Raw genomic sequence first — 26,156 nt, 5'->3', positions numbered from 1 at the left:
CGGCGGCGGCGCGGCAGGCAGCGGCTGGCATACGGGCTGTGGGGGCTGGCTGGCTGGCTGGCTGGCTGGCGGCGGGCTGGCGGGCTGGCGTGCGTGCGGCCGGGCGATGGGCATGGCGGCGGCAGCAGCGGCGGCGGCGGCAGCGGCGGCGGCGGCAGCGGCGGCGGCGGCGGCAGGCAGTGTAGGCGGCGCAGGCGTGGGCTGGGCAGGGGCAGCAGCAACAGGGGCGGCAACGACTTCAGCTGAGGGCGGCGGGAGGGGAGCCGCTCGCCACCAGCATGTGCTGCACCTGTAGTCAGCGGTGATCTGCCAGCTGGCACTGAGGTGCACCAGCGACCCACCTTCTTGGGCATGTCGGGATAGAACTGGTGATCCCAGGGGCTGAACAGGCTGTTGGTGACGTACAGGCGCCGGCCATCCAGGCTGAGCTGGATCATCTGGGGGCCTCCCTGAAGCTCCACGCCCTTCACAGTGGGCACCTCGGGCTGCTCGGGGCTGTCCTCAGGCAGCCCCTCAATAACCTGCGCAGCGGAGGGTGGACAGCAACAAGCGGCAGCGCACCATCAAGCGGTTTGGATTGCCCCTGGGTCATGCCTGTTCACCTGCGCTGCATGCAGCTGTGCAGCTGTTCGTGACAGCAGCTGTCGCCAGCTGGCTCGCGCACCTTGACGGGGCCGCCCTTGCGCAGGGAGCCTCCCAGCCAGATGCGGTTGCTGAACTTGGGGTTGGCGGGGTCGGAGACGTCGTACTGCACCAGGTCGCCGCGCAGCCAGTTGGAGAAGTACAGGTACCTGCGACAATACAGAGGCAGTACAGCTGTGTTGTAAGATCACCCGCCAGGACAGGTTGTGAGCTACCCACTGAGGAGGCCACGCTGTCTGCTCCCTTGCCTGGCTGCCGGCCCCGATTCAAGCAACGATTTGGCCCAGTCAAAGGCCCAACCAAGCTGTAGAGCACGGCTCACTTGTCGTCCATAGAGACCAGGATGTCGGTGATAAGGGGCGGCATCTCGGGCAGCACCCAGCCCTCCACCTTGACCCAGGGCTGCTTGATGGCCACGTTGGTCTTCCAGCTCACGGATCCATTCACCTCCTGCAGGCAGCGAGGGAGCAAACGGGTATGGCGTGGCACAACCGTATGATCTGTGCCACACAGAGCTCGCTTCAACAAAGGAATGGCAGGAAACACCTTGCATCACAGGCTTCCTGGCCCCATGCATGCTGCCACGCGAGCCCAGACCAACCTTGGAGATGTGAATGACGTTGGAGGAAAGCGCGGCGCCCACATAGCCATGCGCCTTCCAGGGGTCGTGCAGGAAGCGGGTCTCCAGCGGGATGAGGCCATCGCTGCCCAGGCTGATTTTGCGAACCAGCAGAGCAGAAGGGCAAAGCAGGCGCAGCACGTGGACGGAGGGACCAGGCAGCCATTTGGCGGCAACCGCGGTGCGCATGCAAGGGCTGCTGGGCTGTCTGCCGCTGCGTGGCTGAAGCGCAGCTCACCTTCTGGACGAGCTCCCGCTCCTTCCAGCTCCAGATGTACAGCTGGTCGCCATACCTGTGGGCCGATGCAGGTGTTGGGCGGGTGTGCAGCAGGGCTCAGCAGCAGGCGCTCTTGACTCTGCCACCACACCGCCCAGCAACAAAGGAGTTGGACTCGGTCCCAACTGCAACCAAAAAAGCGCCAGGAGCGCCACTCACTTGGTGGCCACCTCTGCCGGGTTGAAGCCCTTGAAGAACTCGGAGGGGGCGCCCCAGGAGGTGGACACCAAGAGATCGTGGTGGGGCTGGTACCTGTGGCAGCAGAGAGAGGGCAGGTGAAGGGCAGGGGCGGGGGTGGTAGCCAGGTGGCGTGCCTGGCGAGCTTCAGGTGCAGCGCTGGCAGCCCTGCTCGCTGGCCCTGCTTTCTTCCTCACCAGAAGTCGTAACCAAACTCAGTCGTGTCCTGGGACCACGTCTTGTCCTTGACCTGCAGGGAAAGGGTGGGGGAGCACAGCAGGGGGCGGGTGCTCAGTGCTGGCGGGTGTGGGCTGGGCAACGGCTGGCGGGCAGCAGATGGAGCGGCAGCAGAGTTTGCTAGGCTGCTGCTGCCACACAGAATCAGCTGCAGCCCTCGCCTTGAACGTCTCTCCGTCCAGCAGCACAAACCCGCCCTTGTTGTTGCCCTCGGGGTCGCCCATGCCGCTGATCATCACGTTGCCGTCAGCCAGGCAGTGGGAGGAGTGCAGGTAGGAGAGGCCAGTCTTCTGCGGCAGGCGCAGGCAGGCAGGTTCAGTGTGATTGTAGCAGAGGGATGGGCGAGCAGCGCCCCAGCCAGCAAGTGGCAGCCAGCCGCCCAGCCCACCTTGATCTCCTCCGGTTCCACAATCTTGGCCAGGGAGGGCTTGCGCGGGTCGGTGGCCACATCAAAGGCTGCAGGGCGGAGAGAATAGCAAGCAGGCATGCGTCAATGCTTACGCGGAGCGGCAGCGGGTAGGTGCAGCCGAAAGGGACTTCCGCTCACCGTACACCCTGCTGCTGCCCAGCGCCGGGGCCACCAGATACTTGCGCGCCTTGCCGCTCTTGTCACCGCAGCTGGAGCAGGCATTCCAGCCTGCACAGGAGGGAGCCGTGGAGATGCGAGCTTAGGTTTTTTGTGCAAGGGAAGCTGGCACGGCTGGGAATGGGACTGGCTCCTGCACAGCATGCAGCTGCGCGCCGTGGTTGCTCACCGGAGTGGTGCAGCTCATCGCCCGTGTAAGGCACTGGGGTGCGGGCGATCACCTGCACCACAGGCAATGGGACCCGGGATGGCAGCAGTGGGCTGGGTGGCAGCAAGCAAAGAGCAGGTCTATGCAGAATGCGCGCAGGATCCAGGGCATGCCAGCAGGCAAGCTATTTGTAATACAGACTGCCGTTCAGTTGCGGCGGTACTGCTCGGCAGCGCCTCGCCGCCGCCAAACTTTTGCACCTGGCTGAATGTCGGGCTCGCTTCGTCGGCATCGATTGTGGCCAGGAAGTCTGCACAGAAGGAGGACACGTGAGGTTCCTAACGCAGAGGATCCCTTGGGTGATCCCGACCCCCAGCGGCTCTGCAGGCTCCCCGCGGCGCTCCAAGGGCGCCTCACCTGGCCTGGCTCCCTTGGGGATGGTGCACACAACATACAGGATCTTCTCCCGCTCTGCGCTCCGAAAGGCCTCGCCAGGGGTGGCCCAACCCAGTGCACTGTGCTCGCAGCACGCCATTCTGATGATCAACAACGTCACAAATTATGTCCAGGGCCCCGGAGAGGCAAACTCGCATTCTGTGATGCCTCCATGCGGGACAGATTGTCCCGCCAGGAACTTGCGGCGAAGTTGCTGCAATTTTGGCCTGTGGACCAGAATCGCAGCACGAGGATCAGCTTGCTTAACGTCAGAGCTCTGGCAATTGCACGCCGATACAACGCGCAACTAGGGTTGTTTCCAGAGCCCGACCGCTCCGCCTGGACCGCCCGGGGAATCAAACACCTCAGCAGAAAGTGCCTGGGAGCGGCTGGGATGCAAGCCGGCGGTGCCACCCGTGCTGCGTCGCCGCCGCCGCCGCCGCCGCTGCAGCGCTGGACATTTCGCTGGCGGCGACCATTGCAAAAGTGCGAGACATTGTAACTATAAAAAATAAACAGACACCTCGCACACAAGGCAGAAGGGGCTGTGGCCTCTCATGAGATCAATTGTGTTGCCTGCTGTGCATGCGCACCCTCTCGATGGCGGCCGCAAGCATGCATGCTCGGCTTTCTGGCTCAGAAAGGCCGGGCCTACGATGCCGCCACCTTCTCCGCATATGCTGGGTCTGTCTCCACGACCCAGATGTCAGAGCTGCAGTCGCCGCCTGCAGTGGGCAACCTCAGCAATGGTGTGAGAACTTCCGCTGTGCCTGCATGCCCCCGCCGGCATACCACGCCGTGCCCCACCTGGGTAGCGCGTCTCGTGCGCCAGAGCCGGGCCCTCCGGCTCTGCGCCAAAGTCCACCAAGAAGTCGGGGTTCAGGCTGAGGGCGCCGCCATTCTCCAGGTCCACATCCACGCGGATCAGCTGGGAGCCCTGCATCGACACACGGCTTGTAGAGGTGGCTGGGCCAGGGAGGGCGTGCCGGGGGAGAAGTGCGCATGTGCTGCAGCTGTAGCCAGCGGTGATCTGCCAGCTGGCACTGAGGTGCACCAGCGACCCACCTTCTTGGGCATGTCGGGATAGAACTGGTGATCCCAGGGGCTGAACAGGCTGTTGGTGACGTACAGGCGCCGGCCATCCAGGCTGAGCTGGATCATCTGGGGGCCTCCCTGAAGCTCCACGCCCTTCACAGTGGGCACCTCGGGCTGCTCGGGGCTGTCCTCAGGCAGCCCCTCAATAACCTGCGCAGCGGAGGGTGGACAGCAACAAGCGGCAGCGCACCATCAAGCGGTTTGGATTGCCCCTGGGTCATGCCTGTTCACCTGCGCTGCATGCAGCTGTGCAGCTGTTCGTGACAGCAGCTGTCGCCAGCTGGCTCGCGCACCTTGACGGGGCCGCCCTTGCGCAGGGAGCCTCCCAGCCAGATGCGGTTGCTGAACTTGGGGTTGGCGGGGTCGGAGATGTCGTACTGCACCAGGTCGCCACGCAGCCAGTTGGAGAAGTACAGGTACCTGCGGTGGTGATTATGTGGGCAGGGACATGGGCAGGCATCAGCATGGCAGTGCATGCATCTGGTGTCATTCGTACATGAAGACGACAGCCTCAGAGCTGCTGCCAGCTGGCTGGTGCAGTTCAGTTTTTTGTAGCTTGCAGCACAACCACGCAGCCAACTCACTTGTCATCAAGGCTGATGAGGATGTCGGTGATAAGGGGCGGCATCTCGGGCAGCACCCAGCCCTCCACCTTGACCCAGGGCTGCTTGATGGCCACGTTGGTCTTCCAGCTCACGGATCCATTCACCTCCTGCAGGCAGCGAGGGAGCAAACGGGTATGGCGTGGCACAACCGTATGATCTGTGCCACACAGAGCTCGCTTCAACAAAGGAATGGCAGGAAACACCTTGCATCACATGCTTCCTGTCCCCATGCATGCTGCCACGCCACAGGACGCCCAGACCAACCTTGGAAATGTGAATGACGTTGGAGGAAAGCGCGGCGCCCACGTAGCCATGCGCCTTCCAGGGGTCGTGCAGGAAGCGGGTCTCCAGCGGGATGAGGCCATCGCTGCCCAGGCTGATCTGCGGAGCAGCAGAGCAGAAGGGCAAAGCAGGCGCAGCACGTGGACGGAGGGACCAGGCAGCCATTTGGCGGCAACCGCGGTGCGCATGCAAGGGCTGCTGGGCTGTCTGCCGCTGCGTGGCTGAAGCGCAGCTCACCTTCTGGACGAGCTCCCGCTCCTTCCAGCTCCAGATGTACAGCTGGTCGCCATACCTGTGGGCCGATGCAGGTGTTGGGCGGGTGTGCAGCAGGGCTCAGCAGCAGGCGCTCTTGACCCTGCCACCACACCGCCCAGCAACAAAGGAGTTGGACTCGGTCCCAACTGCAACCAAAAAAGCGCCAGGAGCGCCACTCACTTGGTGGCCACCTCTGCCGGGTTGAAGCCCTTGAAGAACTCGGAGGGGGCGCCCCAGGAGGTGGACACCAAGAGATCGTGGTGGGGCTGGTACCTGTGGCAGCAGAGAGAGGGCAGGTGAAGGGCAGGGGCGGGGGTGGTAGCCAGGTGGCGTGCCTGGCGAGCTTCAGGTGCAGCGCTGGCAGCCCTGCTCGCTGGCCCTGCTTTCTTCCTCACCAGAAGTCGTAACCAAACTCAGTCGTGTCCTGGGACCACGTCTTGTCCTTGACCTGCAGGGAAAGGGTGGGGGAGCACAGCAGGGGGCGGGTGCTCAGTGCTGGCGGGTGTGGGCTGGGCAACGGCTGGCGGGCAGCAGACGGAGCGGCAGCAGAGTTTGCTAGGCTGCTGCTGCCACACAGAATCAGCTGCAGCCCTCGCCTTGAACGTCTCTCCGTCCAGCAGCACAAACCCGCCCTTGTTGTTGCCCTCGGGGTCGCCCATGCCGCTGATCATCACGTTGCCGTCAGCCAGGCAGTGGGAGGAGTGCAGGTAGGAGAGGCCAGTCTTCTGCGGCAGGCGCAGGCAGGCAGGTTCAGTGTGATTGTAGCAGAGGGATGGGCGAGCAGCGCCCCAGCCAGCAAGTGGCAGCCAGCCGCCCAGCCCACCTTGATCTCCTCCGGCTCCACAATCTTGGCCAGAGAGGGCTTGCGCGGGTCGGTGGCCACATCAAAGGCTGCAGAGAGTTGCGACATCACAGCATCAGGTGAGCCTTCGAGGCACATGCGGCTTGTGCGGGGAGCAGGCGTGTGCCCGCCACTGTGGCAGAGGGACCTGAAAAGAATGGCCACGAGCTGCCGTGAGGCTCACCGTACACCCTGCTGCTGGCCAGCGCCGGCGTCACCAGATACTTGCGTGCCTTGCCGCTCTTGTCGCCGAAGCAGCTGGAGCAGGCGTTCCAGCCTGCGGAAAGCAAGGAGCACAAACTGGGCATGAGGATGCCGTGTCCAGCAGGGCTGAGGTGTGAGCGGGGTTCCACACATGTTCACAAACACCAGAGCAATTGCTGTCCACAGGTCGGCAGCGAATGCCCTGGTTCCCACAGGCGACATCGCTGCCTCAGCCGGTGCGGCGCTGGCGGCGCGACCATGCCTTCCGCAGCTCACCGGAGTGGTGCAGCTCATCGCCTTTGTAGGGCACTGGGGTGCGCGCGATCACCTGCGCATGCGGTGAGTGTCGATGGTGAGGCCGGGGGTGCAGGCGGCTCACCTACACACAAGCGCCAGCGGGCTACCGCCCCCTGCGCCTGCTAGCACGGAGGCTGCGCAGCTGGCACCGGCTCTGCCCCAGCGGCCACAATTCGTCCTGCCTGTGAGTATGTCGCTGACTCAGGGTCTGCGTCGATCGTGGCCAGGTAGTCAGGGCCTGCAGTAGCCAATATGTTGCGTTCTGCTACTCGTACCAGTGGCTGTGGCAGGCAAGAGGGTGGGATGAACTTACGGCTGTGATCAGGGACGACTGCGATAACATACAACAGGCCTTCACGCCCATCCTCTCCGCTGTTGAACGCGTCCAATGGGGTGGCCCACCCCAAGTTGCTGCCGTTCTTCCCGCAGCACGCCATCGCGATGTAATGTTTGTGGGAGAGAGCGGATGGCAATCAGGTGCCAGCTCTATTTGCAGGAAGGTGCCAGCATCGCACCTCAGCAAGCAAAGCAGGAGCGCGCAATTTGCTCATCATTGTAGGCTTGCAACCGTTTGTTATTACAAGGCAGGGCTGAAAGCATCGCGTGCAAGTCGGCAGCGCCCCTCCAAGTGCGGCGGCGGCAGCGGCGGCGGCGACACGGGCCATCAGCCCCCTTTTGCAAACATTTGCGGCACCACCACCTCCAGCCGGTCCGACGAGGAAAACTCATTGGTGCCGGCCGGCAGCACCATGACGCCAGCCAGCTCGAACTTGTGCCCGTCCCCGCTCGTCTTCTGCCGCACCGTCACCCGCACGCGGCACTCGGCGTGCTGCGTGGCCTGCACGGGCGGGCACAGGTGGACAGGACACAGCATGGCAGGGACAGGTGACAAGAAGCCTAAGCTACGCGCTCCAAACCACGCCCAGGGGACAGGCCCCGACTTGCTCACACCCAGCCAGCAGCCACACCCATGCCCACAGCCCTGGTGGCCACTGCCTCTCCTCCACCCCTTGCCCACTCACCGCAAACTCTGCCGTCATCAGCATTGACGCCTTCTCCTCCCACAAGGCATCGATGTCGCTCTCCGCACACTCGCACCCCGACACGCACGCCACCCGAGCGATGCCCATGGCCGGGTCATAGCTGGCCAGGTAGGAGAGCACCACGCGGTTGCTGCTGCCGTCGGGTGACCCGGCCACCCGGCTGTCGATGCTGAACTCCAGGGTGGAGTCGGGCTCAGTGGCCACGAAGCCCCACTTCTGTGCAAGGCAGAGCAGGCAGTGGGTCGCAGTGACTGCACAGCGAGGGAGTCAACGACAAGGGAGCAGGCCCCGCCCCACCAACGGCTGGTGCTCCCGACCCAGCAGAAGCTGCTGCCTACCTGCGCCTTGCGCTCCGTCGCCTCTGGCCGCTCGTTGATCCAGTCAAAGCCGTCGGTGCTGTCCACCAGGGTGTGGAAGTCATCCTGCCAGGCATGAAGGACAGCGCAGTGCGGCCGGCTTTGGACCACAGCAAGCCGCCGCAAACAACGAGCAGTGCGCCTCAGCTCCGCTAGACGGTAATGCTCCTGTTCCCTTTGATGGTACCCAGAAAGGGGCGGCGCAGCCTCACCCCAAGCCAGCAGGACGACGTGTTGGTTTCATAGTTGCCTGGCGTCAGCGGCGGCACCAGCAGCTCCCTTCGTGTTGCCTCCTGCCCTGCCAGTGGCTGAATGTTGAGGCTGATCACAGTGGCCTGCACCATGCGGATAAGCAGCTCTGCCAGCATCCTGCAGCAGCAGCAGCAGTGGCAATTTGGTCACCGAGGGCTACACGCTGATTGCACCAGACCTGCTTCTCCCATTCAGCAACAGCAGCTTGGATCCGCAAGCAGGCGACCCACCTGTGCCCTGTGGGGCCCCACGGATGCACCTGCAAAGATGGGACACAGAAAGCAGCGCCATGCAGGGGAAGATCTGGCAGGAATCAGCAGCAGTGCAGACCACCTCATGTCGGGAGCAAACCAGAGCAGCACGGCAGTAAGCCCACAAAAGCTGGCTGACTGGCAGGCAAGCCCGCCGCCCAGGTGCTTCTGGCACCTGGTCATAATACAACGGGTAGTTATCCAGCGGCAACGGGTCCTTTCCGTACAGTTTGACGCTGGTGGTGACCTGCAGCCACAGCAGGATGTGCATTCCCCAGCTGCTCCTGCCGAGGCAGACAGGCCGGCAGGCCCACACCGGGCTGCATCGGCATGCAGCTGCATCGGCATGCAGCAGCGCAGCCCGGCATGCATGATACAGCTGCCTGATTGAAGCAGGCCCAGCAGCAAAGCACACTCACGTCAAAGCCATTCTTGCCGTCCAGCATGTGCCGCCAGGCTGCCGCACGCAGGGAGGCCATGGGCAGACCATAGAACTGAGCCATGACCTGCACCTGGTTCTCAACCGACTGCAGGCAGGCAGGCAAGCAGCAGCACAGTGAGCAATGCGGCTCTCAGCAACAGATATGGCAGCCCAGCCGAACCCAGCGCCGATTAACTTGCGCCGAGCATGTCTGCCGCACCGCCTGCAGCAGCTGTTGCAGCCAACACGCTCCCTCCCTGCCCAGCCCAACCCACCCGCTGGTACACCTCCCGGTTGGGGAAGCGGAAACCGTACACATTGAGCATGAGCACCGCGGGCTGGTGCTTCTGCTTGAGCATGCGGCGCACGAGGCGCTCAATGCCCAACTGCACAGGCGTGTTGACGTAGTGGTCTTTGCAGTAGCACCTCTCAGGCTCCGTGCCATCAAAGGTGGTCTGCTCCAGCACGTAGATGTCGGCAGTAGGGATGAGCGTGTCAAAGCACTGCGCAAACACGCCGCTGAAGGTGCCCGCCATGCCAGCGTTGACGACCGTGGCGTTGGCGCGCGGGAAAGCGGCGCGCAACCAATCCCCAAACTGCTCCACATATCCCGGCCAGTTGGTGCGCGTATTGTCCCAGTCCTTGCCGCCCGCGCCAGAGGTGATGGAGGCACCCACCGTGACCACCCGCACCTGCTCTCCTGCAGCATCAGCAGCGGTGGCCGGCCACAGTACATGCTTTCTGGCTCGTCGCAGGAGCATGGCTGCCATGTGCGATGGCAAAACACACCGCACGAGTGCTGCCACATGCTGCTGAAGTCCTCAGCGGCCGCAGCGGCAGCAGCACAAACCTGCCATGAGGCGGGCCAAGTGGCGCCGCAGGCGCCGCGAGTCACCGAAGCTGATGGCTCGCTCCATTTCGTGTCCGGCTAGCAGAAACTCGCGCCGCAGCAGCACATCCCTGTCCAACATGAGCCCTGTGACAGGCTCCGGCCGCGCATAGCTGTCCTTGTCGCTGGGCGGCACCTGCGGCAGCCGAGCGGCGGCGGCGGCGGGTGGGCGGGTGGCTGCGGCAGGGCGCGCAGCGAGGCGCCAGCGAGATGGCAATGCATGCGGAAACAGAGAAAGGGGGAAGAATGGCGGCAACAGACGGCAACAGGCAGGTCTGTTGGGCGCATCGCGGTGGCGCAAGCGCAGATGCGCACCGCTTCGTGGCTCGCGACTAACAGCGCCTCCCCGCGGAGTTCGGCGATTCGCGGGTTTGGCAAGGCGCGCAGGTCCACGCGCCGGGCCGCAAGCACGAGGGCGACCAGGCACACTGCAGAAAGCAGTGCAGGCTTTAGCCAGGCCGGGCCCGGCACCGGCGGCTTGGCGGTCATCACCGATTTCAACTGCGCCAGCTGCGTTGGAGGACTTCATGTTCAGCTTCTGCACTGCTGGCACCTGCTGGCGTCTGTCCCTGGGTGGACCCCGCCCCCGCCCCCCAGGGGATGCCTGATCATCAAGATGTAAGGTTGAAACTCATGTTTGGTTGTCGGAGGCCCTGATCATGACCACCCCCGATTTTGGTACAGCCTCATGCCAGTGTGCTGCTCAGAGGCCAGAGACTTCTGGGAGAGGCAGCGTCTCTGTGTATCGCTTGCGATGGCTCTGTAGCGGCATGGCACCCCCGCAGCGCCCCAAGAGCAGCAATCGACTCGTCGCAGCAGGCCTGGTGCTGTTTGGCGCGTCTATGGCCGCATTCCCCCTGATCTACACACGCAACGGTCCCACTGTGAGTGTGAGGGGGCAGCCTGGACGACACCTATGTCCCAGAACCTCGCCTCACCCACCCACTCAGCCTCCCCTCGCCCCCTGTTCCACGCGGGGATGCGCTCTGCAAGCCCAAAGAGAAGGGAATTGGGCAGATCGGGTGGATTAACCGGTGGCAGCTCCCTGCCGCCACCCACCGCCGCCCGCGCCGCTGCCTGCACCTCTCTTTTGCCCTCCTGCCTGCAGCTGACTTACAAGGAAGGTCCCCTGGCCGGCCAGGCCGCCATCCGTGGTGCCTACATCAACACCGCCTCCAAAGACGTGGGCATAGACCACGACTACCAAAAGGCAGGCCCAATTTGCTGCTGCTGAGCTTGCCGTTGGTGATGTGGCTCCCGCATTCAACGCAATGACGCAATGAGCAGCCTTCAACCTGCAACCGACAGTCGGTTGTGTGCATTGCTGCTGCAGTACAAGTCCGATCCCATCGTTGGCAACGCACCCATTGGTCGGGAGTCGTAGGCGCAGCAGTGCCGTGACATTCTCGGCCGCAACCCCTACCACCTCGCTGAGAGTGTTCGGGAGACGTCGAAGACGTCTGGACCTTAGGTTTGTTTTCTAGCTGATTTATACACTACCATGGGAGCACCATTGCAGACCCGCCCAGCCGCAGCACAGTTGCCGGCAGCGGCCGGGCAGCAGCGTCGCCGGCTGAGGGGTGCGGCCAGCGTCCTTCGGTCAGTCTGCCAGACAAATGGTGGTGATGCAGCAGAGCCCTGCAACAGGGAGGCGCAGCTTGAGCAGCAGCAGGCCGGCCGGCCAGCGGAGCAGCAGCCGCAGCAGCCGCAGCAGCCGCAGGCATTGTCGATGCCTGTACAGACGCTGCGCCAGCTGGCCAAGACTGCGACGGGGGTTGCCACGGCAGCAATGCTGGCGCTGGGCTCTGTGGCGCCGCTGCCGGCAGCAGCTGTCCTGAACAGCCCCATTGCCTCGGTGCCACGCTCAGCTGACGTGGCGCTGCGTCGCTCCATCCCAGCCTTCAACCAGGATGTGCGAACGGTGCAGTCGCGGCTGGAGGTGGGCTGGCTGCTGAGCTGGCGCCTGCTGATGCTGAGGTGGCCTTTGCAGTTGGACAGAGGCTGCTTTGCCCCGAACCGACAGTCTTGCTGAGCCACTCTTGAGTGTCTCATTTGGTTCCCCTCACAGGCCATCGGCTTCAAGCTGCGCATCCCGCAGCGCAAGCCCTGGCAGTCGATGGCCGAGGACACGGCGACCGCGGCGGCGCTGGCCGCCGACCAGCAGCTGATGATGGCTGGGGTGCTTCCGGGAGATGAGGCGCAGGCAGAGGAGCTGTTGGCAGAGCTGCGCGTGCAGCTGGACAGGTGCGCTGCGGCCAGGAATGGGCATGCAGGCTGGCGGGGGCGCGGCGTGCGTGGTGCAACGGCCCCGTGCCATTGTTGGCGGTCGCGCTTATGTGGCGTGCACCAACCATGGCTTGATGGCTTTGTGTGTTGAGGTGTGTGAGACGTGCTGTTGAGGTGTGCGGCTGGCTGGTGCAGGCTGGCGAGGTCGATCGAGGCCAAGAACCCAGATCGGACCTCTGTGCGAGTGGCCAATGCACTGGAGGAGGTGGCGGCGCTGGAGCTGCTGCAGGCGGGTGGCAGAATGGGCGGGGCTACGGCTCCAGGCCACCAGTGCAGGCGTTGGTGTGTTTGAGCAGTGGCGGCTTGCTGTCGGTGTGCGGCAGCAATTGGAGCCGCAAGCTCCCATCAACACGCATGTCGTTTGCCGCTGCACCGCTGCTCGCAGGCGCCTGGGCTGCCCTACCAGCTCCCTCGCCAGCTCACCGACTACCCTGCTCTAGCAGGTGGGGCAACCCTGCTGCTGGCTCTGGGCCCATGGCTGCTGTGCCGCTGGGATTGCGTGGCCTGTTGGCAACTGTCCCGTTCCGCGGCGGGACGCTGCGCTTGCTTGTGCATGACGTCGCTGCTTGCTGCGCTCGTGGTTGGGGGCACCACAGGGCGGGCTGTTGTGGAGCTGACTGTGGAGAAGGCCAGCGGGGAGCGCGTGTTTGTGGACCAGAACAGCGACGCTGGCCCGCAGAAGCGCGCCAAGCTGCAGCTGGTGCTGGATGGCTACTCAGGTGGGGCGCGCGGGCCCTTGCAGGGCGCTTCGCAAGCTGATGCGCCTGGGCACTGACACTGCGGGATGCGAGTCGGCCATCTGTCGAGATACCTCTACCACCCCAGCTCTGCTCAATGCCTGCCCCCTTGGCCTCTGGCTCGCTGCTTGCCAACACAACCTGCCCATGCTTCATTCTGGCATTTGATCTTTGTGTGCAGCCCCCATCACCGCCGCCAACCTGGCAGCCAACTTCTCTGCGGGTCTCTACAACGGCCTCCCGCTGTCAGTCAACGGCGTCTCCGTGCTGGCAGGCACGCCGGCGCCGGAGGCTGAGGACAGCGCGTTTGATGAGGACGCCCGCGACGCCCCCAGCGGCCTCAAAGCGCCCAGCAGCCTGGAGGTTGGCACCAGCGGGGGGGATGTTGGCGGCCGGCGCATGGCGCCGACAGCGCTGCCGCTTGAGATCCTGGCCGCCGGCGACTTTGAGCCTGTGTATCGCTCTACCTTGGACGTTCGGAGCGGCGAGCTGCCTGTGCTGCCACTCAGCATCTATGGCGCAGGCAAGTTGCTTCAGGCGGGTGTCTATGGTCTTGCGGTCACATATGCCTGGTGCTGCTTGTTTCTGCTGACCTGGCTGGTACCGCGCCACTCGCTGCGTGCAGTTGCTATGGCTCACCTTCCTGATAGCAGCGGCAGCGGCTACGTGAGCGGCACTCAGTTCTTCATTTACAAATTTGATCGCACGCAGGCAAGCTTGAACTGTAGCTGCATGTATCAGGCACCAGCTCAGCTGGCTCCCTCGTGCATCACGACCAAAAGGAAAGGCCTCATTCATGGCATCTTCATCCCATGCTGATGTGCAGGCGGGCCTGGCGGGGCTCAGTTTTGATGAGGGCGAGTTCGGTGTCTGTGGTTACGTCACCAAGGTGAGGCGACCATTCTAAAGGGCATCACCCGCTGGACCGCTGCTGCCGCCAGCCCCTGCTTCAGTTGCGGCACATGAGAGGGAGCGCCTCTCCTAGCCATCAACGCTCTGCTGGTCTGCTGCAGGGCCTGGATGCCTTGAGCAAGCTGGAGGATGGCGACCGCATTGTGAAAGCCAAAGTGGTGTCGGGGCTGGACAAGCTCACCTGATGGCTGGAAGCCCGTATCCACACCCTGGCGTTATGGTTTAGAGCGATGCACTGTGGCTGAGCGTGTGCTGTTACAATGGAAAACAAACTGACCAGAAAGGCATAATGGCCAAACAGGGGCAGGGAGCTGAGGCAGAGTGAGAATAAAAGTTGCGCAGATGCAGGGGCAGAGATCGCTGTGAAGGGTCACCCTTGAGCAGCAGAGTGGGCTCTTTGAACTGGAAAAGCCTGGTGCCAGGACCCGGCGTGGTACAGCATGAGGGGGAGCGTGGTGGTATAAAGGAGCTGCAGACAAAGCTGCCGCCATCCATCTTTCCCTGGCAATGGTAGAGGGGGTTAGAGCTCTTGCCAGAGTTTTCTTCTCACATGATATCCTCCATTGAAAGATACCCCGCCCGCTCGCGGTTGCGGCTCTTGCAGGCTGCACAATAAACACCACCACACAAGTCCAGGGTTAGAGCGAGGCCAGGCACCAGGCAGGGGCAGGCAGTCCAAGAGGGCCAAGCGGCAGAGACCAGCGGCAGAAGTGGCAGATAACAGCCAGGAGTGCAGCAAAAGATGCAGCGACAGCAACACTGCACTCACCAATGTCGTTATCCGCGCACACCTCGCAGTCACCGCACGAGGCGCGGCAGTTTCCCAGGGTGAAGGCGTCGCCGCGCATGAATTGCTCGTTGTTCTCGCACTCGCCTGCAGCAGGAAGACGGTGGCAGACGGTGGCAGGCAGCTCAGGGCTGGGGTGGGAGGGAGGGCCGGAGGAGGGAGGCACGCATGGAGCGGGTGCAGCGAAGAGCGCTGGGCGCCAGCGAGTGGCTGCCCACCTGCGTCGGCCCAGGCCTTGCAATCCGCCTGCGCGTCCTTGCACTCCTCAGGGTAGACAATTGCCTCGGCCTGCTCCTTGCCCAGCAGGTGGGGCCGGAAGGGCAGGGTATGTATCCACTTGGTGGCTGCGGCAGGGGAGGCGGGAGGTGGCAGCAGAGAGGTTTGGTGGCGCAAAAATAGCGGCTGTGTCGGTGCCAGGGAGGCTCGGCAGGAGCAGGGAAGCAGGATTGGCGAGAGGCAGCAACCGCGCCGCAAGGCGGCGGCCGGCGGCATACCCGTCCACTTGACGCCGGAAATGATGGGGCAGCCGGTGTGGAGGGAGTATGCGTCAGAGGTGCCATCGGGCTTCAGCGAATAGAAGAGCAGGGCATCTCCCTTCTTCGGCTTGGCTGCAGACAGCATGCCAGGCAGGCGGGACAAAGAGGCAGTTAACACATGGGCCAGCAAAGCCGCACAGGCAAGGCGAGGCTGGGAGGGCCTCAGGAGTGCAGTCTGCCAGGCTGCCGCGCCGCAAGGACCCACCCGCCACGTGGCCGTCTGCGCAGGGGCTGAATGGCGCAAAGCGCTGCTTCACGCTCTCGTCAATCCACTCTGAGCCCTGCAGCAGCAGCAGCAGTGGGAAAGGTACGGTTTCACAGTGAATGAACCCAAAGGGCTAGGCAGGTGGCAGGGAAGCCTAGGGTGCAGCTAGATACACACAACGGCAACTCGGATCCTGCCGACATACAAGGCCTGCCGCCTCACCCCCGGGAACGCCGTCTCGCCGCCACCGTCGGCAGGCACATCTGACAGGTACAACAGCACGGTGCAGACGCGGGGCGAGTCGTTGTCCAGGCTGTCGTAGTGCGCACCGTACTTCTGACCGATGCCGTACCTGCAGGCAGTACACAGTGGAATTGACCATGCATGTTGCACTGCTTGACCTGACAGAACGCATGTGCAGCCAACAAGAAGTAAACCAGGAGCCCTCTGCCGCGGATGCAGAGAGGTGGGCCGCCCCAAAAGCTGGCACGGCTCGCCGGCAGGCTGAGGCCCTGCCCTGCCAGCCCTCACCGCAGGATCTGCATGTCCTCTTGGTGCGACACATTCAGCTTGGTCCAAGCTGCACAGCGCGGTCACACCACAATACAGTCGTCGGCAGCTTGCAGCAGCAGGCGCAGGAGCCAGCATGCAGGCAGGAGGAAGCCCGGGGGCTAGCGGGGCAGCCCACGCACTTGCCAACCGCTGCTCCACCGCCGTCACGATCGGGTCCTGCAGCCGCTTGAGGAAGGTTCCGTACGAGGTGCGGATCTGGTCCTCGACGCTCGCCCCGCCCGCCCCTACCACAGTGCTGCGCTTCATCTGTAGCAGCGACCAGGGGACGCTGGAGTGATATGGGCCCGAAGGGGAGGCGGTGTCCCAGTGCCAAGCCCCGCGCATCCTCGTGTGCCCAACTCACGAATGGCTTGGCCAGTGCCACGATATGGTCTGCCTCCTCCTCTGTCATGAAGTTGTGGAAGACAAAGGCACGCGGCTTCCAGGACACAGGCTCCACCCTGTTTGTTGAGGTGGTGGGCGTGGCAAGGCAGGAGAACGTCAGGACACCTTGTGAGCAGAGGGGCACGTAGGTGCACAGGTACTGGCGCATGCAAGAGCAGCCTGTGCTAACTACGGCAGGCAGGCTGCAGCAGCCGCTGGGACGAAACCACCGCTGAACGTGAGCAAGAGCGAGCAGGCGGCGGCAGCAGCACGCACCAAGGCTCTGTGCTGTCAATCAGCGACCGCTCGTGCGGCCGGCTGTCACTGCTGCCTGCATGTTGCAGCAACAGAAGGGTGCGGGTGTGGTTCCAGCACTGGGAAGGAACTGTGGCGGGCTGGCAAAGCTGGCGGCGGCACCGTAGCCCGCACCGACCTGCCGCCATGTGCGCCAAGGCCAGCAGTGCTGCCAGTGTCAGTGCCGCTCGACTCATTCTCGGCGTGATCCGCCTCACTACCGCAAGCTGGAAGGCCACACAGGCCTACGGAGGACGAGGCCTGTCAGCGATGGCGTGTAGCGTTGCGCTCCTCGCTCAACTGGCCCGTGGAGCGCAAGCGGGATGCTGCGGCGCGAAGGGAACGACTAAAGCCAGCAATCCTCGCCCTGCTGTGTGCTGCGGCCAGCGGGGATGGGCCCCCTTCCAGGCCCCTGGGCCTCCACTGGAGGCCTCCTGTGTGAGCCGCCGACAGAAGTCAAGCCGCATTACCTCCTGCAGTGTCCTGGTGCCCGCAGCTCGATCGGGGCACGATGGAGCAGTCAGGAGAGAACACGAACGAGGACGTGAAGAAGGAGGCGCCCGGGGACGCCATTTCGATCAAGGTTAAAGACCAGAGCGGTGGCGAGGTGGGTTGAGTTGAAAACAGCTCAATCAGCGCACGCAGCCTCCCCCAGGGCCTGGGCAGGGGTGGTGCCAACCAAGGGAACTAGTCGAGGGACAGCGGGGGTAGCTGCCGCCGGCCGTGGGGTTGGCGGCGGTGGGGGCGGTTCAGACCCTCGTGTTGCGTTCTCTGCTGGACCGGACCTGCTCCTGCTTCACACCTGTGCGCACGCACCCAACCGCGCATGCAGGTGGTGTTCCGGGTAAAGGGACACACCAAGGTGAGCGCTACCTGCCGTCAGCTGGACAGCAGGCTGCCGCCGGATTTGCACTCGGCATGGTTGCACCAAACTCCTGCTCTCCTCCCGAGTTGCTGTTGCCTCTGCTCGCCAAGCTGCCCCCGTCCCGCCCTCATCTTTCCTGTCGCCTCCTGCCGCCCCACCGCAGTTTGAGAAAATCATCAACGCTTTCTGCCAGAAGAAGTCTGTGGACCCTGCACAGGTGCTTGGTTGTTTTGCCCAGAAGCGATCCCACGCGTGGCCCGCTTCTCATGCACAGGGCTGCTGAGCCCTAAGCAGCCTGCTGAGCCTTCTTACGCCGTCCCCGGCTGCAGGTGCGGTTTGTGTATGACGGCAACCGGGTGAACCCACAGGCCACGCCAGATTCAATGGAGATGGAGGAGGGAGATACCATCGATGCTTTCCTAGAGCAAGTGGGCGGCGGCAGCAGCGTGCGCAGCGCGTGCTGAGCGCGCCGCATTGGCCCCTGGGTGGGCCAACGCCCTGGCCGTGCACAGCCCGCCTCAATCCCTGGTGGATCCCTGGATTCCACGCCTTCTCTCATTTCCTTCCCGCTCGACGTTTTGCGCTGCACTCACCTCTCAACGAGTAACACCTCTCGACGAGTAACACCTCTCGACTCAACATGTCGGGTTACAGATTTTGGAGGGAGCTGCTGAAAGTGAGCAGCATGCCAGGTCTGTGCTGCAGAGAGAAGGCTGGCGCCTGGAGGTTGCCGGCTGGATGCCTGAGGGAATGCCATTGGTACAAGCGGTAGCGGCAAATCGGGGAGAAAACGTGGCAAGTGGCATTGATGGCAATGGGCAGAGAAGGTTCATGAAATGAGCGAGTGGTTAACGAGTGCTGGACGACTACGCAGCTGACTGATTCATCATTGACGAGGGTGCATCTTCCAGCTACAGCTTGGAAAGCTGTGCATCTATCGCGGCCTCCAAGGTGGGGTCTTCACACACCAGCCGACGCAGCGCGGACCGCGCTTGCCGCAGCACCTCGGCACTGCACAACATGGCCGTGAGCGCCCACAATGAAGCATGCAGGGGTGTTGGCAGGCAGCACTTGTGCATGCCCGTCCCAGGGGCGCAGCCCGCAGCAGCCCACCATACGCCTCCCCGCCATGCTCCAGGGCCGCTCACCTCATCAGGTGCACGCTGGCAAGGATGGTTTGGCGGCATGCCAGCAGCAGCGGTGACCTGCAATCCAAGCGGGCCTGGGCTGCAAGCTCCAGTAGGGCGGCCAGGCCTGGCGCCGGCATCCTTTTCAAGTCGCCAGGCGCAACAGCGTCAAACAGGTCTCGAACAAGCGCATGAGGCAGGCCTGCATCCAGGGGAGCAGGCAGGCACAAAGGGGGGCCGACGCGGCTGTCGGTGGCGTGCTGGCACCGCCGAACGCCACCCGCCAGCAGCAAGAGCAGAGCGCCAGCGCCCTGGACTGGCATGCCAGCAAAGCATCAAACTCGCCTTGGGCTTGGCCCACCACAGCAAAGGCCACCAGGGCGCTGGACCGCTCCTCGAGTTCGGCGACAGTAGAGTAATACATAAGGTCCCGCTGCTTCAGCCTGGCTACGTGGGCGTTTAACAGCGAGGCAAACAGCAGGCCGTAGCGGCCCGGCGCCAGGCATGCCAGCGCGCGTGCCACCTCGCCAGGCTGCAGCAGCACGCCGACACGGGGCGCCAGGCCGTCGGCGAGGGAGCGTAGGAGAGGCGGGTCGTCCCAGTGCAGGCGTGCAGCCGCTATGGTCAGGTTGGCAAGGTCGGCAGCGTCAAAGACATCCGAGGCCGCCACAGCGCTGCAGGCGCCCTGAATGGCCGCCACCGCATGCGCCGGCAGCAGCGTAGGGTGCGCGCTGTGCGCTGCCAGCGCCACCGCCGCGCTGCTCAGCTCGTGAGCGTTGAGCTGGCGGGCGCGCTGCGCCAGCTCAGACGTTGCCGCCAGGCTGGCCGCCTGAACCTCCATGCCCGCAGCGCTCATTAGCCAGCCGGCTGCCCCCACTGCCTTCCTTCCGGGTGCACTGGCGCTCCTGACGCGCTCCGCGCCTGTGCGCACCGCCACAAGCTTGCCGAGCGCCCACACAAGGTTGCACAGCGCTGAGGCGCTGCACCGCTGCAGCTCCTGGGGTGTCAGCCGCTGCACCGCCGGCACCAGGGTGCCGTCTGCGGCAGGCAGGACAGGGGGCAGCTCAGCGCACATGTGCATGAGCATCAGCAGCGGCGGTGCAGGTGGGGTGGCAAGCATGGCGTGGGGCACGCAGGCATGGAATGTCGAGGTGCCAAGGTGGCCGTTTCGACAAGACAGGGACAGGGCAGTACCCCGTGATGGCAGTGCCGCTGCAGCGGCGGCCGGCAGCGCACCTGGCAGCGTGCCGCCCAGCTGCGCGCAGGCCCACAGCATGCCCACAATGTCCACCGTCCGATAGTCTTCCAGGTGCGCTGCCAGGTGGCGTGCGCCGATGGACATGACGCGCGGCAGCCAGCGAGCTGTCTTGGCAACGGCCCACATCACAGCCGCCATCTGGCGCGGGGACAGGCTGTCGCGTGAGGCTGCAACCCGGTCGATCAGCGCGGTCCACAGCTCCGCCGCTGCGGGCAGGCAAGGAAGCGCGGAGGGTGGGTGGTTTGGGGTTACAAGAATAGCAGCTTCCGGCCATCTGGCTAGGCGCACCAGCCTGCTGCTCAGCGGCTCTCCGCGGCACCATCAAGAGGGCTGCAGCAGCTCCCAGCAGCACTGGGTTGCAAGCACGGCGAGCAGTGCTTGGCGGGCCGCACCTGGTTCCATCTGCAGCTCTCCTAGCGCCACTAGTATGCCAACCACATCATTCACCTGCACCTGGCGTGCCAGCGCAGGCTGGCACTGCTGCAACAGCGGCTCCACGACGCCACCCACCCGCAGCTGCAGCTGCGCCAGCCCCGTAAGCAGCATGGCGGCCTGCTTGGGGTTAAACAGCGGCGGCGGCACGCGCTCGGGCGGTGGCGGCGGTGGAGGAGGTGGAGGAGGCAGCTCCTCCTCCTGCTGCTGCTGCTTGGCGTGCTGCGCCCAGCCGCGCGGCGGTCCAGTCAACGGAGGCAGCTCAGCAACTTCCACGGGAAGCAGTTGATTCTCCAGCCGCCGCCATGTCAGCTGCAGGCGGCGCCCAGACGCCAGGGTGGCGACGGCAGAGAAGCTGCGCGCCCCGCTTGCCATCGCGACCCGACGGCCCCGATACACCAGCGCCTCCCAAAACATCCCAGCCGCATCGCACTCCTGCAGCACTGCCCCCGCTTCTGCCTGCGACAGCGCAGCCACCGGCCAACTGCTGCCGTCTTTGTTGCCTGCATCGTCAGCGCTGCTGCCGCCGCTGCTGCCGCTGCCCCTAAGGGGCGCCCCCTCGGCAGCCTGCTGCAGGCCGTGCATGCGAGACAAGAGCCGGAACGCCAGCTTGTGGCTGTATCGATAATTGGCGTAAGCCTGCGCAGCACAGCAGCGCGGTGATTGTGAGGCAGCCAGCTGAAGGCGGAGCAGGTGGCAGAGAGCACCTCCAGGCCTGGAGAAAGCGGTTCCTCTGTCGCCATGCCGGCTGGCTGGCGGTGCTTACATTAAGCGGCTTGACGAGTGGCTCCCCTTGGTCCATGGTGGCAAGCACCACTGGGTTCAGCTCAGCTCGACTGCACATGCACAGTTCCACTTCCGCCAGGACCCCGCCGGCGGTGGCCTCCAGCAAGTCATCCTTGATGGTGGAAACCTGCAGGACCGGTGCATGTGAAGCAGAGCACACTGTGGGTCCTGCGCCCAACGCATACCCAATCATTGTTGCCAGGGCATGAGCAGCAAGGCTTTGCCCTCAGCTGCAGGCAACCTTGGAGCGGGCCTTGCCCTTGCATGCATACCCCCAAATGCTCACCATCCGCTTCCATGCTGCGACGCGCATGCGCACCCCAAGCGCAGGCAGCGCCTCGTCGAGATGCGTGTCATGCACCCAGTTGATTCCTGGCATCTGCAGGAGCGGCAGCCATGGGCGTCAGCAAAACAAGTTCGTGCCAATGCAAGGGAGACCAGCAGCCGGCCTCTACCGCGCTACCACGGGCCGCCTCAGCACGAGGCAGAGGCTGGGCCCATGCCGTGGCAGGGGCACGGGCGACAGAGAAAAAGGCAGGCGAGGAGCTGCACCTTGATGGCCGCCGCGGCCGCCTCTGCCGCAGTCTGCCGCTGCTCCAGGCGCTCCAGCTGCAGGCGGCGTGCCTCGAGCCGGCTGCGGCACTCGTCTGCCACGCGGATCAGCACATCCTTGGCCACACGTCCGCGCTCCTGCACAGCAGGGTACGGCAGCGCGGGTGGCCGCAAGCTCAGCAGAAAGGTGAGGCCTGAACAGCTGCTGGCTGGTAGCTAATCCAAGGTGGGAAAGGCACGTCTGCTGCTGCTGCAGCTTGCTGCACCTTGCCACCGCAGTCGGCAGAACTGTGCGGTGCGCCAGCACGCCGCCACGCCCAACCCACCCGTCCGCACAGCCAGGCGAGCATGGCCAGGTCGTGCGGGGCGAAGAGCGAGAGGCTCATGCCCCGCTGCAGCAGGCCCGCCAGGTCCAAGAAGAGAGGAGAGTGGAAGGTGGGGTCCAAGGCGCTGCCAGCCCACAGCAGGGCGCATAGCTGGGCTGGAGAGTACTGCACCAAGCCCGCTTGGGCCAGGGCATGCATCGTGCGCAACACCGGTCGCGCTGGTGCCAGCTGCAGCATGCCCAGCGACCATGCTGCAGCCGACAGGGCAGCAGGGTCCATACGCGGTGCATGCAACGATGCCAGCTGCACCAGCAGCGAGGCCAGCGCGGAGCTGGCCGCGCCGGAGCTGGTGCCGCTGCTGCTGCTGCCGTCGTGGGGCCTGCCGCCCGGTGCGACGGCATCCGTGTGCTCTGCTGGAGACAGCAGGCTGCGTTTGGCAGCAGTTTCCAGGGCGGCTGCCACCTCAAGCCCAGAAAGCTCGCCAGAGTGGCGCAGCAGCAGATTGTGCAGCTGGCTCGCAGTGCTGGACGCCGCAATGCGCTGCAGCAGAGGGTTGCCGCCGCCGCCCCAGCCGTTGCTGCTGCTGGTCGCGTTGGCGCCTTCTGCACTGCCCGCGCGGTGGCCTCCAGCCCGGCTGTCCCGCCCCTGCTCCGTCGCGGCAGCGCAAACGACACGTTGCGGTGCCGGCGCAATGCCAGCGGTGCCGCTGGCAGCCAGGCGCCGCCGCCCGGCGGCTGCACGGGGGCCCCGTGGCGCGCTGCAAGGGGAACACGCAGGGTGTTGGCTCAGCTTTACAGCCCCGCAAGGGGCCTGCAGCACCCCGAAACAAGGGTGGCAAGGCTTCGGGTGGCGATGCGCGTGCCTGGCTGCGGCGCTACCTGCAAGCGGCCACGGGGCCCCTGGAGGTGGCGAACAGGGGCGCCACTTTGACTACATGCCTATGTGTGTGCAGGTAAGTTTCACGGCCTGAGCCTTGGCTAGTTGCAGCAAAATCACGTATGCATAGGAGTGATTGCTGAGCCCAAAGTTTCTGGCTGCCCGGGGTTTTCCACCCTGCCTTCAAAACTGGCCAAGCACATTCAGCGCCTGCAGCAATCCAGATCGTCTGTGGGTCATTCGAGCACCACCCTGCTTGCCAGTAGAGCTCCTTGGAGGGCGGTGATGACGAGGAGCTAGTGCAGTCGAAGTTGGGCCGCAAGCAAATGCCGCTTCTGAATCGCCGGCCTTACAGCTTCGGCGCAACCCAGCTCGATGGCCTCGATCCAGAGCAGGAGGTGAGTGGTGATTGATTCTGTGTGTTTTGATCGTGGTGCCCTCTGGCCGGCCCTTTCCTGCGCTTTGACAGCGTCCTGGAGGCAGACGACAGCCGTTCTGGGCTCGGCGGCCCGCCCTTGCAGCCCCAGGACCGGCCCGCCGTCGCCTCGACAACACCGCCGCCGCTGCCGCCCGCCACCTTCGCCGCCTGTCCCCCACGCTGCAGGTTTGGGTCGTCAAGGCCACGGGGGAGGTGTGCCGCAGCTATGAGGCCTACATGCAGAAGATAAAGCTGTACGATCAGCCCATGTGGAGCTGCAAATACAGCGGGAAGGGAGGGCTGACGCTGGAAGAGGCGCAGGCGGCGGAGCACAAGGCCTTGACTGCGCTCAAAGCGGTGAGCAGGGCAGCGATGCTGCTTGCCCTTCAGCCGCCTCGTGCATTTGACCGCTGCCTACCGCTGCCAGCTGTGGCTGTGCTGGTTGCCCTGACCCTTGAATGCTGTCGTTCCGGCTGGCCTCTGCAGTTCCCAAAAGAGTTGGAGGAGCAGGTGTGCCGCGCCGTACACCACAGCCTACTGCGAGTGGACGAGCTGGTGGGCGGCATCTATGACAGCCTGCGCCCCGCGGCGGCCGCCGAGGAGCCCGCTGCTGCTGCCACAGGGGCAGCAGACGGGGAGCAGCAGGCAGTGGTACAGCAAGACAGCCCCTCGCCCTTCGGCAGCAAGGAGAATGAGCCGCAGCAGGGGGCGCCGGCGGTCGCAGCAGCCGAAAAGCCTGCCGCACCAGCTGGCGAGCCAGCCGAGGGCGGTGCGGAGCCCGAGGCCGCCGCTGGGCCGGAGCCTGCCACCGCCAAGAAGCCAGAGGGCGGCGCAGCGGCTGGGGAGGCCGCCAAGAGCGGCAAGAAGCCCAAGACTCCAAAGGCACCAGTGTCCCGGCCTGCGCTGCGCACATACATCATCGAGGTGTGTAGGTGGCTGTATGGTAATGCTTGGTAGTGCTTGTGTCTGGGTGAATCCTGGCATGCTGGGTTGCCCTTCGGAGCGAAATTGCCACACCGTCAGATGAAGTGGGCGCCCTGGTCACGCTTTCCCTCCTGCCCGGCCGTGCCCCGTGCAGAACGCGGAGCAGCAGGGCCCCGAGCATGCCACCAAGCAGGTGTGGATGGTGCGTCCAGAGCTGCGTGAGCGGTACGACCTGCCGGCAGAGGTGCCCGCCGACATCCAAGAGAAGCTGGCGGCCTCGGTGAAGGCGCCCAAAAAGAAGCTGGGTGAGGTGGCGGCATGCATATACAGCCGCACAGCGCACCTGTCGGCTGCTGGGCTCAAAGAACTCTCAGGGGATGGGTTGGCTGGTGTGGTGGCGCTGAAACACGTTGCATGTGTTGCATATACATCCTTGCTGCCGGCCCACAAACTTCTCGCTTGCTTCCTGCGCATGCAGATGCCCCCAAGGGCCTGGGCACCAAGCTGCCTGCCAAGAAAGACGGGAAAAAGGCAGCGGCTGCGGCGACTGATGCAGGGTCGCACCTTGCCTCCGCCTCGCCCGGCGGCAGCAAGGCGGTGGCGGCCGGCGAGACGGGGGGCAAGCAGCCCAACGAGAAGGGCCCCATGGTGGCAGTGCAGGCCAAGCCTCTGGAGGTGAATGCCATGAAGGCCGGCCTGTCGGCCATGATTTAACAGTGGCCTTGCTTCCATCTGCCATCACCGGCTGGCTCTGTTGAGCTAACGACGCGGCGGTCTTGACCCACCGATCCAACTGGCCTCCCATGTACTGCCTGTTTTGCAGGAGGTGGAGAAGCAGTACAAAGAGGGTACCGTCAAGCGCGTGATTGTTGAGGTCCTCAAGGCGGTGCAGCCCGAGGCGTTGACCGCTCAGGGTGAGCTCATAGCTTGGCAGTGCTGTGGCCCACTGTTCTGCAAGGTTCCCTAAATCGATGCTGCCCAGCTGCCCCGTCGTTGTGTGAGCCATGCGTGCTTCATCATCTCCCAGCTGCTGGCGCTCTCCTTCACCTCCTGCAGGCATTGTGGACAAGGCCAAAGAGATGGGCCTGCGGGAGTTTGAGGAGAAGGAGAAGGCTCGCATCCCCAACGTGAGCCTTGGCAGCCTCAGGCTGGGCATGCTATGCATTCACACTTACCAGCTCGGCCGTCCAGGCGTTCTCAATGAGCGCCGCCCCGTGTTTTCTTGTCACCCTTTCCATGCAGGCCCTCACCAGCGACCCCAACTTTCTGCGCATCTCCAAGGGCGCCTACTCCCTGCACTGCTTCCACCCCGACAAGGAGCAGCTGGTCAAGGCGCCGCAGCCCAAGGAGCCCAAGGAGCCCAAGAAGGCAGCTGCTGCGGCTGCGGCTGCGGCTGCGGCTGCAGGCACACCAGCACCGGGGGCTGCGGATGCAGACCAAGGTGTTGCCAGCACGGCCAAGAAGGAGAAGGAGGCTGTGCCTATGGTGGCTGTGCAGGCCAAGACTCTGGAGGTGGGTGTGCTGGTCTGCACAACGTGCCTGCTGGTTTGCATGCTGTGGCCCTGCCACACAGCTTGCCCAGCTCATGGGCACCTGAAGACTGTCTGCTGAGTCACCTGTACTGCAGGAGGTGGAGAAGCAGTACAAGGAGGGCGCCATCAAGCATGCGATTGTGGCAGTCCTCAAGGCCGTGCAGCCCGAGGCGCTGACCACTCAGGGTGTGTTCTGGCTATGGCGCACTAACCGCTGTTGTTGTGCTGCCGTCCCTTCGGCTCTGTCTGCTCCTCCAGAGGAGTTCTTGCTGAGCATTGACTCTTGTCAACCATGCTCGCCACCTGCAGGCATTGTGGACAAGGCCAAGGAGCTGAGCATAGAGGGTTTGGAGGAGAAGCAGAAGACCATCCTGCAGGCGAGCCCCACTGCAAAACTGCAGGCTGCCAGCCAACCCGGCGCGCAAGGCTGACCGGCAGCCAGGTAGCAAACTCGG

The 26,156-nt window shown here is 64.3% G+C and overlaps 8 protein-coding genes across 8 annotated transcripts; 4 read left to right on the top strand and 4 right to left on the bottom strand.

Annotated features, from left to right (window-relative positions):
• Positions 1 to 238: 238 nt before the first annotated feature.
• CHLNCDRAFT_140840 (hypothetical protein) lies at positions 239 to 3,221 on the bottom strand (the record flags this gene model as incomplete). Its single annotated transcript, XM_005850661.1, has 14 exons — positions 239 to 289; positions 342 to 521; positions 665 to 791; positions 965 to 1,092; positions 1,244 to 1,324; positions 1,500 to 1,554; positions 1,698 to 1,790; positions 1,913 to 1,965; positions 2,093 to 2,242; positions 2,341 to 2,408; positions 2,500 to 2,589; positions 2,708 to 2,759; positions 2,884 to 2,996; positions 3,104 to 3,221. 14 exons carry the CDS (start codon positions 3,219 to 3,221, stop codon positions 239 to 241), a joined length of 1,359 nt encoding a protein of 452 aa, XP_005850723.1.
• A 551-nt stretch (positions 3,222 to 3,772) lies between these two features.
• Positions 3,773 to 7,137, bottom strand: CHLNCDRAFT_19492 (hypothetical protein; the record flags this gene model as incomplete). The annotated part of the gene is made up of 14 exons (XM_005850660.1): positions 3,773 to 3,846; positions 3,929 to 4,058; positions 4,187 to 4,366; positions 4,510 to 4,636; positions 4,801 to 4,928; positions 5,086 to 5,202; positions 5,341 to 5,395; positions 5,539 to 5,631; positions 5,754 to 5,794; positions 5,934 to 6,083; positions 6,182 to 6,249; positions 6,384 to 6,476; positions 6,680 to 6,731; positions 6,871 to 7,137. The coding sequence occupies 14 exons, from the start codon at positions 7,135 to 7,137 to the stop codon at positions 3,773 to 3,775; spliced, it is 1,575 nt and encodes a 524-aa protein (XP_005850722.1).
• A 3,545-nt stretch (positions 7,138 to 10,682) lies between these two features.
• Positions 10,683 to 11,296, top strand: CHLNCDRAFT_140838 (hypothetical protein; the record flags this gene model as incomplete). The annotated part of the gene is made up of 3 exons (XM_005850942.1): positions 10,683 to 10,796; positions 11,021 to 11,095; positions 11,246 to 11,296. 3 exons carry the CDS (start codon positions 10,683 to 10,685, stop codon positions 11,294 to 11,296), a joined length of 240 nt encoding a protein of 79 aa, XP_005851004.1.
• Positions 11,297 to 11,641: 345 nt separating this feature from the next.
• On the top strand, positions 11,642 to 14,032 carry CHLNCDRAFT_140837 (hypothetical protein; the record flags this gene model as incomplete). Its single annotated transcript, XM_005850941.1, has 9 exons — positions 11,642 to 11,851; positions 11,981 to 12,156; positions 12,334 to 12,403; positions 12,584 to 12,641; positions 12,795 to 12,917; positions 13,117 to 13,476; positions 13,561 to 13,601; positions 13,762 to 13,824; positions 13,949 to 14,032. 9 exons carry the CDS (start codon positions 11,642 to 11,644, stop codon positions 14,030 to 14,032), a joined length of 1,185 nt encoding a protein of 394 aa, XP_005851003.1.
• Positions 14,033 to 14,485: 453 nt separating this feature from the next.
• On the bottom strand, positions 14,486 to 16,480 carry CHLNCDRAFT_19485 (hypothetical protein; the record flags this gene model as incomplete). The annotated part of the gene is made up of 7 exons (XM_005850659.1): positions 14,486 to 14,721; positions 14,853 to 14,978; positions 15,129 to 15,237; positions 15,577 to 15,727; positions 15,907 to 15,955; positions 16,068 to 16,194; positions 16,292 to 16,480. The coding sequence occupies 7 exons, from the start codon at positions 16,478 to 16,480 to the stop codon at positions 14,486 to 14,488; spliced, it is 987 nt and encodes a 328-aa protein (XP_005850721.1).
• A 395-nt stretch (positions 16,481 to 16,875) lies between these two features.
• Positions 16,876 to 17,934, top strand: CHLNCDRAFT_140835 (hypothetical protein; the record flags this gene model as incomplete). Its single annotated transcript, XM_005850940.1, has 5 exons — positions 16,876 to 16,882; positions 17,085 to 17,212; positions 17,438 to 17,467; positions 17,634 to 17,687; positions 17,800 to 17,934. The coding sequence occupies 5 exons, from the start codon at positions 16,876 to 16,878 to the stop codon at positions 17,932 to 17,934; spliced, it is 354 nt and encodes a 117-aa protein (XP_005851002.1).
• Positions 17,935 to 18,742: 808 nt separating this feature from the next.
• Positions 18,743 to 22,887, bottom strand: CHLNCDRAFT_140834 (hypothetical protein; the record flags this gene model as incomplete). Its single annotated transcript, XM_005850658.1, has 9 exons — positions 18,743 to 18,799; positions 18,959 to 19,635; positions 19,834 to 20,061; positions 20,248 to 20,926; positions 21,054 to 21,200; positions 21,360 to 21,452; positions 21,626 to 21,763; positions 21,952 to 22,708; positions 22,883 to 22,887. 9 exons carry the CDS (start codon positions 22,885 to 22,887, stop codon positions 18,743 to 18,745), a joined length of 2,781 nt encoding a protein of 926 aa, XP_005850720.1.
• A 266-nt stretch (positions 22,888 to 23,153) lies between these two features.
• Positions 23,154 to 26,132, top strand: CHLNCDRAFT_140833 (hypothetical protein; the record flags this gene model as incomplete). The annotated part of the gene is made up of 10 exons (XM_005850939.1): positions 23,154 to 23,225; positions 23,432 to 23,602; positions 23,732 to 24,169; positions 24,324 to 24,474; positions 24,648 to 24,844; positions 24,993 to 25,083; positions 25,226 to 25,296; positions 25,412 to 25,681; positions 25,797 to 25,887; positions 26,011 to 26,132. The coding sequence occupies 10 exons, from the start codon at positions 23,154 to 23,156 to the stop codon at positions 26,130 to 26,132; spliced, it is 1,674 nt and encodes a 557-aa protein (XP_005851001.1).
• Positions 26,133 to 26,156: the final 24 nt, after the last annotated feature.

Source organism: Chlorella variabilis (genome assembly GCF_000147415.1).
Source record: "Chlorella variabilis unplaced genomic scaffold CHLNCscaffold_3, whole genome shotgun sequence".
Classification (NCBI taxonomy): domain Eukaryota; kingdom Viridiplantae; phylum Chlorophyta; class Trebouxiophyceae; order Chlorellales; family Chlorellaceae; genus Chlorella; species Chlorella variabilis.
The sequence above is the reverse complement of the archived record's forward strand: the minus strand, read 5'-3'. Positions and strand labels throughout refer to the sequence as shown.